This window comes from Blennius ocellaris (genome assembly GCF_963422515.1).
Source record: "Blennius ocellaris genome assembly, chromosome: 10".
NCBI classification, from domain to species: Eukaryota; Metazoa; Chordata; class Actinopteri; order Blenniiformes; family Blenniidae; genus Blennius; species Blennius ocellaris.
In genome coordinates this window covers 7,064,043-7,077,477 of record NC_137659.1, presented here as the reverse complement: position 1 = coordinate 7,077,477, position 13,435 = coordinate 7,064,043, and the positions used below count along the sequence as shown (strand labels likewise).

Here is a 13,435-nt window from a genome sequence, read left to right as displayed (position 1 = left end):
GGAGGTGGAGATGCAAGCAGATCTTGATCGGAGTCAAATCTGGAAGCGATCGGAGCGCCTGAGGGCTCGAGCAGATCCAATCACATGAACCCAAAAAAACGCTGCGAACCAAAAATCCTCCCAACCTTAAATTATCATGGCGAAGGAAGGTAACATGTAGAAGGCAGCGCAGAATCACAAAAGAGAGCACTACTCATTACTGCACTTGAATAGCCAACAATACAGACGTTCAACCCGACATTTTTCAGAATCCAGTTTTAATAGTTTTGAATGAACAAGTCAAGGCACACGAAAACATTTTGTTCATAGTTACAAAGAAATAATCAACAGGGCTCTTTCTGTAAAATTGATAAAGAACAACTGAAAACAAACTTAACCACACAAAAATTGCTTCTTTGTTTTTTTTAAAGTTTGAAACCACAAACATTGTTATTTATAATTAGATTTTTCTGTAAAGATAGAAACATGGTTGGAGAACTATGCTTGTCCGAGGTAAAGTCATTTCCATGGAAAATTAAGCCCTTTCTTAGAATATTTATATTACTGTCTCACTTTGTTAAGGCTTGGTTTTCCTAATGGACATAATGACTGGTTTACCACTAAAAATAGGAAAGGTCTGTGTCGGAATCCTTTTTTTTTCCCTTCTTAAATCTCATACTAGAAGTCATATTATTTACAAAAAGATGATTTTCTACTTACAAATTAGAGTTTTTGTGAAATGTTTGTCATAAAAAGACAGCATCATTTTGTTCCTAAACAGACATTAAATATATTTATAAGATTTATTCTAGCATAGATTACCGAATATTCATTGAAACGTCGAGAGATTTGGGGAGGTGGGGGGGGCATGCAATGTTTTTGGAGTGGATTCAAAAAGGAACAGTATTGTACAAAATAATAATAATAATTACAGTTTTATCAAAAAGCACTTTTTGTAGCACCTTAAGTGTTTTGTGATTCTGCACAAAAGCACCTCTGTGGTTGTATTTAAAGCAGCACCCCGAGCATCCAGAGAGGGGGGGGGGGGGGGGGGGTAGGGGGGGCAGGAACGGGGTAGGTGGGGTGGAGGTGTTGGTGTTGGGGAGGGTGAGTGGATCCCCTCTCTGTCGCCGACGGTGCGCCGCTGTCCGCCACGGCATCAAATGTCCTTTTCCTGATGTCACTCCCATTACTAAGTTAAAGTCATGTGATTGTGGCCCTACAAGGGCGAGGAGTAGTTTCCCCTGCTCAGCGCTTTCATGACAGGTCCCGGAAGTTCAGTACGCTGCTTCTGCTGCTTCTCCTTCTTCTTCACCTCCGGGCTCGAGTGGATCTTCTCAGCAACACAAGAGAAAACACGGGGTATTGGCTTTGTGGGTAGAAAGGGTAAAGAGGTTGTCGGATCGCAGCGTGTGGGTGTTGATATATACCCTCTGGCCCTGTCCTTCAGCGGGGAGTCGGGGTGCGTCTAGCCGAGGAAACAGACGGGGCCGACCTCGAAGCCAAACCTCTGGTTGGAATCCCCAAAGTCATTCAGCATGACGTCAATAATGGGCAACTGGTCGATGCGAGGAGTGTTGATCTCCATCACTGTCTTTGAGTAGCCCTGTTTCAGCTGAAGACAGAAAAGGTGCAAAGATTTCAAGAGGATTTAACCAAAAATGATATAAAACCTTCACTTTCTGACTTAAATTATGGGAAGAAATGTATTGAAAATTATTGATTATCACTATAAATATAAGTAAGAAGGCACCCACAACTCATACAAAGCAAATGACAGTTTATTTAATATTTACTTCATAATGTTGTTACTGTTGTTTTTAAGATTCATTATTTTTTGCATTTTTTGCTATTCCTTTATGTCTGTCCACTTGCTCCTGCAGCAATTTCAATTCCTCCATTGGGTGATGAATAAAGGATTATCTTATTCTGTCTTTGTCTAATTTAATAAATAGATTGCAAACAATGTAATGAAAATGAAAAAGCTAGGATAGAATGTATCCTCAAAGAATTAATATGACAACGATGTCATCCACCACACTGATTTTTAAAGCAACCTGCACAAATTGCAATAATAATATGCAATAAACAGTGCTATTTATTTTAAATTACATTACTGGTTACAGGTATAACATAATTTTCATGCGCAAATGTAAAAAGGAGCTGATAATATTATCATATTAATTATTTACTGAATTGTTGGCAAAATGTGTTACAATATTGGCTGAAATATTGTATTACACATTTTATTGACCATTATTGGTTGCAACAATAGCAGTTACTTAATAACTAGTGATCTGATCTGATCTCATCTCATCCTCACAAGACCAACACTCATGTCTTCATCTTATATGTTGAGATGTTTTTCATTTGCAATGTAATGAGTTATCCAATATTAACAAAATGTTTCACAATCACTTATTCTGTTTTATTAAATCATGTAACCAGTTTCCCAGAAACTAATTCACACATTACTCATATTCAAATAAACACATTTTTCTGTCAATGATGGACTTGGGTTGTAAGAGTTGGGCCAGGTCTTTATAAAAATAAGCTGGTCACTTTTAAATGCTCCTGTTGCTCTGGCTCCTGATTGCACTCTGGCTATCCTGTATAAACATGTCTTAATGCCATTTCTCCACAAATGTTGACACATTTGTGAGGATTAATGAGATTTCATGGGATTTAGAGAAAAAAAGTTTAATTGCAAACTGAAAGTTCTGAAGTGAGCATTTACCGAGCAGCCGTCAATCAGCGGCTTGATGTAGGGATTATTGTCGTTGGACAGTTCCTCGTCGTTGGAGCCCAGGAAGCGCAGCGCCTTGTCATAGTTGTCGGCCTTGGCATCATACCAGGCCACGGACTGATGGCATATATAGGTGAAGTTCTGCCGTGCCGTGGAGCTCAGCAGCTTCAGGAAGGTCATCTGCACCGTGGTGATGGTGTTCTCTCCCACATCGACGTAGCTCAACTGGACAAATGAAGGCAGAGACGATAGCAGAAGAGGGGGGAAAGTAACGACAGAACAGAGCATTAAAGGATGGAGCGAGGTGAGTGGAAATAATGGAAATAGATAAAATAGGAGGCCAACATGAAACAAGAAAGTAGATATTGAGGAAAAGAAAGGATTTAATGGATATAGGAGGAAGGCAGGAGGGAAAAGAGAAAAGATTGGTGGGAAAGAGTTACTGTAAATGAGCCCGGTGATAAAGAAACCAAATGGAAAAACTTATCTGAAGAGCATGGGAGGTAATAGAAAATAAAATAAGAAGCTGAGTGGGTCGACTTACGATTTTTCCACGTTTGAATTCGCTGAACCATGAACCCGGAGACTCTTTGGGCCAGTTAGATATTCTAACCTGCAATAAATAACAAGTGAAAATTAATGGCCAAGATTATTAAAATACACAAGCAGAGTTTTGTTAGAGCTGCAAATAGCACTGAATGGAAGCAGATCATTTGTAATTTCATTGTAGCAGTCTTAAAGTTAAAAAGTCTCAGTCACGGTCTGATGCTGTATACAAATAGGAAGATTGATTACTTACTCCTGTGGATTTCTTATCTGGGTTGATACATGTTTCTCCGCCTGCTGTGAAGTTACAGAACACTTTGATTGCGTCTCCGATGCAGCCCTGGTTTGGATCAATCCAGTATTCACCTGAGAACAAAAACCGACCTGTCAGATGCTGCTGAGGTTATAATAAAGAGTTACTATAGTGTCTTGGACACTTTAAACCAGCTGTGTCAAACATAAGGTCTGTGGGTCAAACCCGGCTCACAAGAGGCACCTGTATGGCGAAACCACCAATCAAATGGTAAAATGTTCAAAGAAAATGTTAATTTTTTTAACAATTCCTTTAGAGTAGCAGACACAACATAACACTGAGACCTGAGTTGAGATATTGGTGATGCTGCCAGGAAAGATAGCTACCTCATTGCTATAAAACAAGCCTTAAAGCCATTCTGTCAGGGAGAGTTTGTAAAAAAAAACCATAATGCAACAGCTATAAGAGTGGTTTTGTGGTCATTCTCAGTCGTCAGTGTTTAGTTTTGTGAAAATATAGCCATTTTCATCATGTATACACAACAAAAAAACAACTTCCAATAAACAGTTTAAGGTTATCACAGCACTATTTTAATAGCTATACAAGCTGTATGTGTCCCAATTTATGGCCACTGACTTAAATAGCAAATTAAACTTAGCATCAATATTGCTATGTTGTTAAGCAAACATAATTTGTCACAGTTCAGTGTTTACAATGTGATAATTAAGTTTATATATAAAGGTTATTCTGGTACTATTTCTAGATCTGTACTGAATTAAAATGAGTTTGATGCTGCTGCTTTAAACTAAAGCCGTGAGGTTTGAATAAACTTTCTGCGGTACCGTCAGGGTAGTCGGGCTGGCTGAGGCGCAGGTCGTTGCAGGTCCTGGCCGGGTTGTCCTGGGTGCCCATGGGGAACTTCATGCGCTCGATGTCCTGTTTGAGATTGTTGAGAGATCCAAAGACGTCTTCCATTCCCTCCGCGCCCATGCCTTCCATGCCGTAGTCGGCCAGCGCCTCGTCTCCCTGCATGTCGGCCTGCCGCCTGGTCTTCCTGGAGGCCTGCTGGATGGGCAGCGGCTGGATGACGTCGCCGGGCGGACCCTGCAACACGGAGGACAGATGTGAAGACATAACCTCGGTCCGTATGTCCAGGTGCTCTGAACTCCAAATTGCTCCCAGTGGGTGAGTCGAGCACGTGAACTGTCACCAGTGTTGTGTGAAAGGGTGAATGTGACTAATGATGTGGAGACTGCTGAGGCAGTGGACAGGTGGCACCATCAACCAATTAGCAGAGGTGGCAAAAACACATTTGGTATTCTGTAGAATAGCAAACATTTATGTATAAAACAATTTTTTGGTAACAAATTCAGTTTTTACACTTAATGTAAATATGTACAGGTTAAACAAGCTTTTGCAAGTGGTGGTGAGAAGGTCATATACACTCGTATTAAACTATTACCATTAGTATATTATGTCAAGTTGGTAATACCTAATCATGACCAATGACACTGTTTCAACCTGTATAAAATATTGGGTTAAAACAATTGCTAACAGGCTGGCTGATTTTTATACAAACACAATTTTTAGCAACCTGCGTTAATGTCATAGCAAAGTCCAGCCATATGTGTTCGAATGTAAGAAGTGAAAGCAAAAAACTTTCAGAAGAATAAACACAAGTAAAATACATGATTGTTTCTAGTGAGTTTGTAAAAACCTGCATAATGCAACAGCTATAATAGAAGTCTTTTGGCCATTTCACTGTATTTTGCACCAGAAGGTTTCATTAAAATTGGCTTTATGTTGAGATTGTAGTAATTTTATTTTGATAATCATTTGGTTTTTGCAAACAAATAGACATTTTCATCACGTATACTCTATGTCACACCAAGGGAAAGCTTTATAGTTTGAATTTAAAGGTTATTATGGCACTATTTTACCAGTCCAGCCCACTCAAGATGAAATTGGTCTGTATGTGGCCTCTGAATGCGAATGTGTTGTCAGTGACCCAGCAGGACACAAATCTCCTGTTAATGTCCTCTGAAATCCTCCAAAATCCCGTAGTGCTGTACACTGCAAAGCTCAGCGTTCCAGCTCGCAGCTCTGCAGCACTGCTCTACGGGTTGTTTTCATCTCTTCATCTACATTCATGACTGCTCATGCCGCACCTCGACATATTAATATGATTTATGGCATTTTGTTTGAATAAATATCCATAGCTGTCATCTCGTGCTTGTGTCGCGACATGGCTGAAATATTTCAGTGGATCGTTTTGAGATTAATGGAAGTAAGAAAGTTATTTACAGGAGGTCCGGGTGGTCCGATCAGTCCAGAGTCTCCCTTCTGACCACCTGAACCCTAAAAAGAGAAAAGAAACTGTATCATGGATATGTTTACAAATGAACCAACTCTTATGGTACATATAAAGGTGTGTTATTGCCTCGGAAATATCAAAAAAACCAGCTTACAGTTGATCCCTTAGATCCCTTCTGTCCTTGAGGGCCCTGGTAAAAGAAATAAGGCAATATTGAAAAATTAACAACAGCTGTGCGGCAGAAGGGAGGTTTGTACTCCAAGAAATTAAACTAACTGATATTCCAGGAGGACCAGGAGGACCGAGAGGACCTGGTGAACCACCGAGACCCTGGAAACACACAGCAGAGGAAACAAGTCAGCAAGCAGTTGGTAAGAGTTCAGGTATTTGTCCAAAATGATTAAAAACCTACAAAAAATATGTGTGGAATGAAAGTTCAAACTTTGTGGAAGATATTTCCATACTTCAACACTTTAAAGATTGCATACAAAGTGGTTTCTAAATGACCAAAATCACACAAGTCGTTCAGTTTCTATTACAAACAATTTTCTAAATGAGCTTTGTATTGCCCATACATTATTGAGTAGTCCTGTGCTACTAAGGACAATTGATATGACTTATTGGACTGAGTTGGTGAATGTACAGAAATATATATTGTCATTTTCACTACATTTTTAGGTCAAATATGTAAATCAGGTGCACTAACTGGTAATAGTACTTGCTTTATTAAAACAAACACAGGATAACCTTGTGGTGTTATATGCCTATTATTCCTATTTATAAGGACTACTACAAAAATAACACCAATCTTATAAATCAGGTCCCGCTTACATGACAATGTTTCAGGGGAAAACACATAGTTTTTCGTGTTTTCGTTTCAGAAAACTTTCACATTTCCAAACATTAACAATGGCATGTACAGGGACACTCAAATGGACAGACAATGAAGTCAGATTGTTATTATGGTTACAGTCAGCTATAAAACTACCACGTCCAAGGAGAATATGGACAGGGAGTCATAACACCACGGAGGAAACATTGATTTATTGTCCATCTACTGAGCATGTGCAGCACTATTAGTTAGTAGGCGCGGTGGACATGACCAGCAGCAGCGTTTCAGAAAAGCTGCATTTTTGCACCTTCGTACGGCAACTGGCCCGAGAGTTAAGACGTATTTAAAAAGTAGTGTGTCCAGTGGCTCCAAACAACGTTGTGTTGTAAATGGACATTCAAAACGCAACAAAGATTTTCACTCAAAATCGTTGCCATGTAAACAAACCCTTGGTTTGGGAAAGAACAGAAAGATCCACAATATGGCTTTACAGGGTACTTACAGCATCACCCTTTCCACCTCCAGTGCCCTGAGGACCAGGCAGACCTCGGTCACCCTTCTCTCCGGGTTCACCCGGAGGTCCGATCAGACCGATGAGACCTGGATGACCCTGAAGCACACAGAGGAACATTTATTGCAATTTACAACATCCACAAAAGCTTAATTTCTTTTATCACTCGGGGAAAATTAAAGGTTTCTATTTTCAAGTGGAAAAAAATATGCAAATTCCTCGGCACGTTTATGTCTGGCCAGACGACCTCGGAGCCGTCTGATATCCGCCTATAAATAATTAGTGTGTTTACTGTGGTCGTCATATTGAACAATGGTGGTCTGTCTCGGCACCTGCTGCTCGGCAGAGTTATGACCATCTGCTCCCGACTGCTGCATGCTGGCATTAAACCAATGACCATTACAGAGATGATATTATTGGACTTATACATATTCATTCACCGCATTAAATCACGGCGTGCAGAACTCCTCGAAGCTTTTTCTTTTTTTTTTTGTTATTCGACTGTGAGCAAGGGAGTGGAGAGGGAATAGTCCCAGATGTTTGCTTACTATGGAAGCTTCGGATAAGACGCACCAGCAGATATGAGAAATACACAATAAAGCAATTTGAGATTAGCATCGTAATAATGTCTTGCCTTCTCTCCCTTGTATCCAGAGTCACCTTTCATACCAGGAAGTCCAGGGGGGCCCTGTGGAGAGAAAATCCGTTTTTCAAAGCAAAAACTGACAATGAAATGCATTCTTATTATTTAACAATGACAATCTGCACAGATCTTCCCATGAGCACTGAGAATGCAACATTTATCTCATGAAACTATTATCACACCCAAACTTTATGGTTCCATAAAAACCCCTGATACTCAAAATCCAAGCCATAAATCATCTTGTGGCAAAATGCAGGCAGAGTAAAAGAGTTTAAACAAGGGCAAACTTTATTAAACATTCATCGCGGGGATTTTATTTGGACGAAGCAATCTGTACTCATAATGAAGATTGAACAGTATTTTATAAAAAGAGGCGGAAAAAAGTGGCTTACAAGAGGTCCAGGAGGGCCGTCTTGACCAGAAGCACCAGGAAGACCTTGCTCACCCTAAAATAAAAAAAAAAAAAAAAAGAAATATTGTTTTAAAAAAATCACATAATTCAAGTACTTAGATGTGAAATTAAACTTGATTTGGTGGTTAAACATCTACTCACAACAGCACCGGGGATTCCACGCAGACCCGCAGCACCGGCTTTTCCGGGAGGTCCCTGAGGTCCGACAGGTCCGGTTTTGCCAACAGGTCCCTCTGCTCCGGCTTCACCCTGTCAGGAAGCGGTCAGGGTTTAAGAATGACGCTCAGGGAGCCGGAGTTCTGAACCTTCAGAATTTTGGTTCAAACGCCAAACCTCACAAAAGGTCAAAACCGCCACTACCCCTACTCGTTTGTTTGGCTCGTAACAATTCATTATCCTGTCATATTCTGTTTCCCACCAAAGTGTAGTTTTAATTCAAACCTCATAAACGTCAAACTACACAAAACAGCAAACGATGACACACTCCACATTGCAGTTTAAAGTCCACCAGACACATTAACCTGCAGACAATCCAACGGGGTCTCTTGTTCTTCAGGTTTGCATAGCCACTGCTTCTGCTGAATCCTATTTATCGAAGGTCTTGATAAAATCTATCTCCTCTCAGCGTGATGAAAGCCACTTCACCAGTAGACTGGATAAACCATTGTATTTTAAAATCTCTCAGGTATTGAGAAGGAAACTCACCTGATTAAATCTAAGCTCACACGCTAGGTAGAATATTATGATTGGTGTCTTAACTTCCTGTTTCATTTCTGTGAGGATCCATAGACATGTGATTGTTTGCTATTCTTCACTTTGATATAACTGTTGCACTTATTCACTATTATTGAGTATTTTAGCATTTGAGGTGCGTTTTTATTGCATCTTTGGTTTTTGAGACGTCCAACCACAGGAAACATCCCACCCTCCGGTTTCATCACAACACATTTCAGCTTAGATGACAAACCCTTTCATAGGTCCAAGAATCCGTTTGATATTCTGCTGCATCGTTTCCTATCAGAGCTGCGGGTGAAAGGATTCAAGGATTTGCCACATCGGATCAAATTAAAGGTTATCAGGTCTGGTCTATTGTTTCTGAGCAGAAACACATCAGCTCTCGTCAGTTTTCTGTATATTGAAGTTCCAGGGATGTCATGTTGCAGGGGGTGATAGGAGGAGGGGATTAAATTGTTCTGACAACCAATTAGGCTTGGATTTGACGCTGTGCGATCACCACGCAGTCGTTGTCTTGTCTCCATCAAGTCAACTCTAATCCTTCACCCAGATGTGGATAAAATATGCACTTTGTACATCCAGCTGTCTGAGAGAAGAAGAGAAGACAAGGAGTGTGGCAACGAACAAGAGGACGAGAGAGGCAATGTCTGAAATGTGTCACATTTCCTGTCTGTGATTTCCTTTGAACCATCCGATCTGGAGACAAACAAATTCTTTAAGAGTTTTCCTCTTTGACTGTGCAAACATGATGTTGGAGTTTTGAAGAAAGTAATCAAACTAGTTAAAAGCATTACGAAACCTCAATGACTTTTCACAAAGATAACTGAAAATATTATGGAAAAAGGTTTGAATGCTACTGGGGGAAGTATTACTACTCAATGATTAAAGACGAGACGAGACGAGACAAGACTGCATTAATCCCACATGGGATCATCACCCTCACTCTCAAACTGCACTAAGATAATATCAGAAGATTCACTTCACATTAATAGTGAGAAATATAAACCAAAAATTATTACATTTGACAAATGCCAGCAAGATAATAAATAAACTGTGGATTCATAATGTGGAATAATGTATTTGCGCAAAGATCCATTGATCATTCTGCCGAACCCTAACACTAATCCAAATCCAAAGCCAGCTTATTAACCAACGTTTGCTTGGTCAGCCAACATTTGCGCTAATTAAGGATGCCCTTTTTTTTTGTGCAGGACAATCAGTAAGTTACGTTCGGCACCCAAAAGTGCCGGACGTTCACAATATTGACTTCAGATAACAGGTACAGTGTTCGATTATAATGAACCAGTGGTGTTGAATTCTTATCTCCTATTTGGCCTTGAGGAGTCACTTTTAAAGCAAAATATCTGAACATTTTTATGGTTCAATGAAAACAAATGAGCAGATTCTGGTAATATGTATCTGTCAGATCAACACAATAACACTTTCTCACTTTTCACAGTTAAAAACGGATGAAATGTCATGAAAACATTCAATACAGTTGCATTGTGAGCATTCAGATAGTTTTTCCGATCAAAGCAGAGAGTCAAAGTCACAATTGTGCTATAAAATCTGATTGTAAATCATAAAATTGAAGTGGTATTGTTACTCACCTTGGAACCTTTTTCTCCCTGTCTGCCCTCCTGACCTGCTGCTCCAACAGGACCCTGGAAAATAACAACAAACCCTCTTAGAAAGGTGTATGAGAGCACTTTTATAATTACTGCAATGGATTAATGCAAACTGATTCAATCATTTTGTTGATGCTTATTGAGAAATATAATAGATTAAGCCTTGTTCTTGTTGGAATTATTGTATGAATAAGTCTGACTTTAAAAAGGGGGGGGGGGGGGGGGGCTACACAGTGTCAACTAATGTCGGTGCAAACAAGCTGCCCCACTTTTCAAACACACACAAAAAAAATGCATTGATATTTTCACCAAACAGCCTCTCTGGTCCAAACCATGGAAAAGGATTGACAATACAAACTATAATCAAATAAACTAAAGAAAAAACACAGGTCTTTTATGTAGGTTATAAGGCTTGTAAACTGTTTGCACATTAGCGAGTCCAGTGCGTGTGTGTCCGCTGGCATGTGTGTGCTAATGTAGTCAAGCAGTCACACGCATCAACGAGCACCAAACCCGAGTCAATTTTGAAGAGATATTGGGAGTGAGGCTAACCCAGAATTACCCCAGTGAGGGATAAAAACACATCATACTGCAAAGTCCATTAATATGGAAAGGGAGCAGGGTCTAATTTGTTCAATAGTCTCTGTCACCTGCACGTTACATCCCCAGAATACAAATGATTGGGATTAAAATTGCTTAACAAGATTTTTTGAAATCAAAAATTCAAGTGACGCACTGCAACTTTAGCCACGCGAAAGCATGAAAAACATGCAAATTAGTTTGGTTGAGGGTTTACAAACATTCGTGGCAGTGTAGCACCACTGTAGGAAGATCTGACTTTATTTTTGACACAGGATCTCAAACCACAACATCTGCACAGTGATCACTTCCTGTTCAACAGCCTCCACGACTACACAGCATCTTCAAACAAGCCTGAAATATGTACAGGAATCGACCATATTCGACTATTTCAATCACAGATTCTACCATGTGAATAATGCTCAAGGTGAATTATGTAGCATGGGGTTGATTATATCGAAAACCAAAGTTTTTTTTTGTTTGGTGACTTCATATAATGTTGTTTATGGCCATTCCAAAGCTTGTAAATTCTGAACCTCCAGAATGTACAAAAATACCTTATTTAAAGCTGCTGGTCTTCACAAAATGAGTGATTTAATGAATCAAAGGTGCTTGCATGTGTTGTATTGTTCCCCATTGCAGGGATAAACATTGGACAAATATATTAAAAACTTAAAAAAATGAAGCATTAAATGGGTAAATAAAGATAGCCATTATGATTCTACAAAGCAATTTGGGAATATAGTGCAATTGAAAATTATTGATGTACTGTTTTGTGATTGAAGTAAACAATACTATTATTATTTTGACATCAAGTGGAGGAAATTATAATTGTTATAATTGTAAAAGTTCAAATGAATAGAAAATAATAATTGAAATGATGGATCGGTCTTCAGAGATAGAATGAAATCAGAATGTGGTTCCGTGTCAACATGGAACAGGATTAAGAAATATAATGTAAAAAGATTTTTAAGTGATACATATATTCTGTTTTTTCAATTACTAAGTTCATCTTGATGGATTGTGCTGAGAACAAGATTTAAGTTTCTGTCTGTGCCGTTTATGGACTTTATCTGAGTAAAACCTTAAACTCACACGGTTCAGGTTAAAAACTCATGAAAAGTGGGTCACAACCTCACAATGCTGTAAGTTACACAAGAATAAACCAAACAGATGTGAATCCACAGGTTTAATTTTCAACTATAGATAAACATCTGCTCCATTTTCATAGCAACTTATTACAACTTATTTACACCAGATATTCTCCAAGCCTCATATTTCTGTGCTTTCCGGGAGTTAACCAGTACCGTAACAAGTTGAACTTCACAGGAAGGAGCGACTTCCCTTCCCTGTCTCCGCAGAGCTGCGTCAGCCTTTTCCACACTCCATTAAGACTTTACGATTAATTGTAAAACATTATTACTGTAATTGGAAGGTACCATAAAAAACTCTACGCTGGGGGAATAAAATAATCTCAGCTCAACTCTGATGTGACAGAAAAGGTGGCGGGCGCCAGAAATGACGGTGACAAGTTAATTTCCAGACATTAGCGGCGGCAACAGTCTTACTGCCTTCACATTACTGCCAGTCAAACTCTAAATATGCTAATATTCTCCAACATGATGATCGCTATCTGCAATTACTGCTTATTCTAGACACTCAGTTTAACTAATGGAAATAATTTCCTGTCAAAGTCATGAAGCTCAATTGGAAATCTAAGCATATCATCATAAATATGCATCACCCTATGTTGGGTAATAAAGTAGCTCGGGGCTTGTAAGAGGCTGAAAATGGAGAATATTTCCAGAGCGGAGCTGAAGTATCATATCATATGTCAGTTTGGAAATGTACTCACCCTTTTGCCAGGAGGTCCTGGTACTCCAGCTTCACCAGATGGACCTGGAGGGCCCTAAAGAGGCGTCGACAGAATACTTAACTCCACTTTTATAAAAATGAAGGGTTGTAACATAATCAGCCCCTGCGACTCTACATTTGTTAAAAGCCAGATCCATTTTAACACGATGCACATGAGATTAGCTTCCATCCTCTATCTGAAGTTGCTGCAGCATGCAATTTGGTGGCATTAAATCTGAACTGAACGCTTACATTCAAATTGTCTTTTGTATAAAATACTTTACAACTTTTTAAACAGTTTTAGGCCATATTAGACTTACGGGTTGTCCAGACTCTCCATCGTCTCCTTTGTCACCGGCCAAACCATCAAGACCCTAAAGAAAGACACAATAATCTGAAATCA

The 13,435-nt window shown here is 39.4% G+C and overlaps 1 protein-coding gene across 1 annotated transcript in view; it reads right to left on the bottom strand.

The window, feature by feature from the left end:
- Positions 1–240: 240 nt before the first annotated feature.
- col11a1b (collagen, type XI, alpha 1b) overlaps positions 241–13,435 on the bottom strand; it is an 81,603-nt gene continuing 68,408 nt past the window's right edge. Inside the window, exons 53-68 of the mRNA XM_080503366.1 lie at positions 13,353–13,406; positions 13,034–13,087; positions 10,582–10,635; positions 8,378–8,485; positions 8,217–8,270; positions 7,816–7,869; positions 7,173–7,280; positions 6,115–6,168; positions 5,993–6,028; positions 5,829–5,882; positions 4,367–4,628; positions 3,525–3,637; positions 3,270–3,338; positions 2,717–2,950; positions 1,410–1,594; positions 241–1,312 (exon numbers count right to left, since the gene is read on the bottom strand). Coding sequence (XP_080359492.1) covers positions 1,448–1,594; positions 2,717–2,950; positions 3,270–3,338; positions 3,525–3,637; positions 4,367–4,628; positions 5,829–5,882; positions 5,993–6,028; positions 6,115–6,168; positions 7,173–7,280; positions 7,816–7,869; positions 8,217–8,270; positions 8,378–8,485; positions 10,582–10,635; positions 13,034–13,087; positions 13,353–13,406 — 1,455 coding nt within the window. The 3' untranslated portion in view covers positions 241–1,312; positions 1,410–1,447. The remainder of the gene's footprint in view (positions 1,313–1,409; positions 1,595–2,716; positions 2,951–3,269; positions 3,339–3,524; positions 3,638–4,366; positions 4,629–5,828; positions 5,883–5,992; positions 6,029–6,114; positions 6,169–7,172; positions 7,281–7,815; positions 7,870–8,216; positions 8,271–8,377; positions 8,486–10,581; positions 10,636–13,033; positions 13,088–13,352; positions 13,407–13,435) is intronic.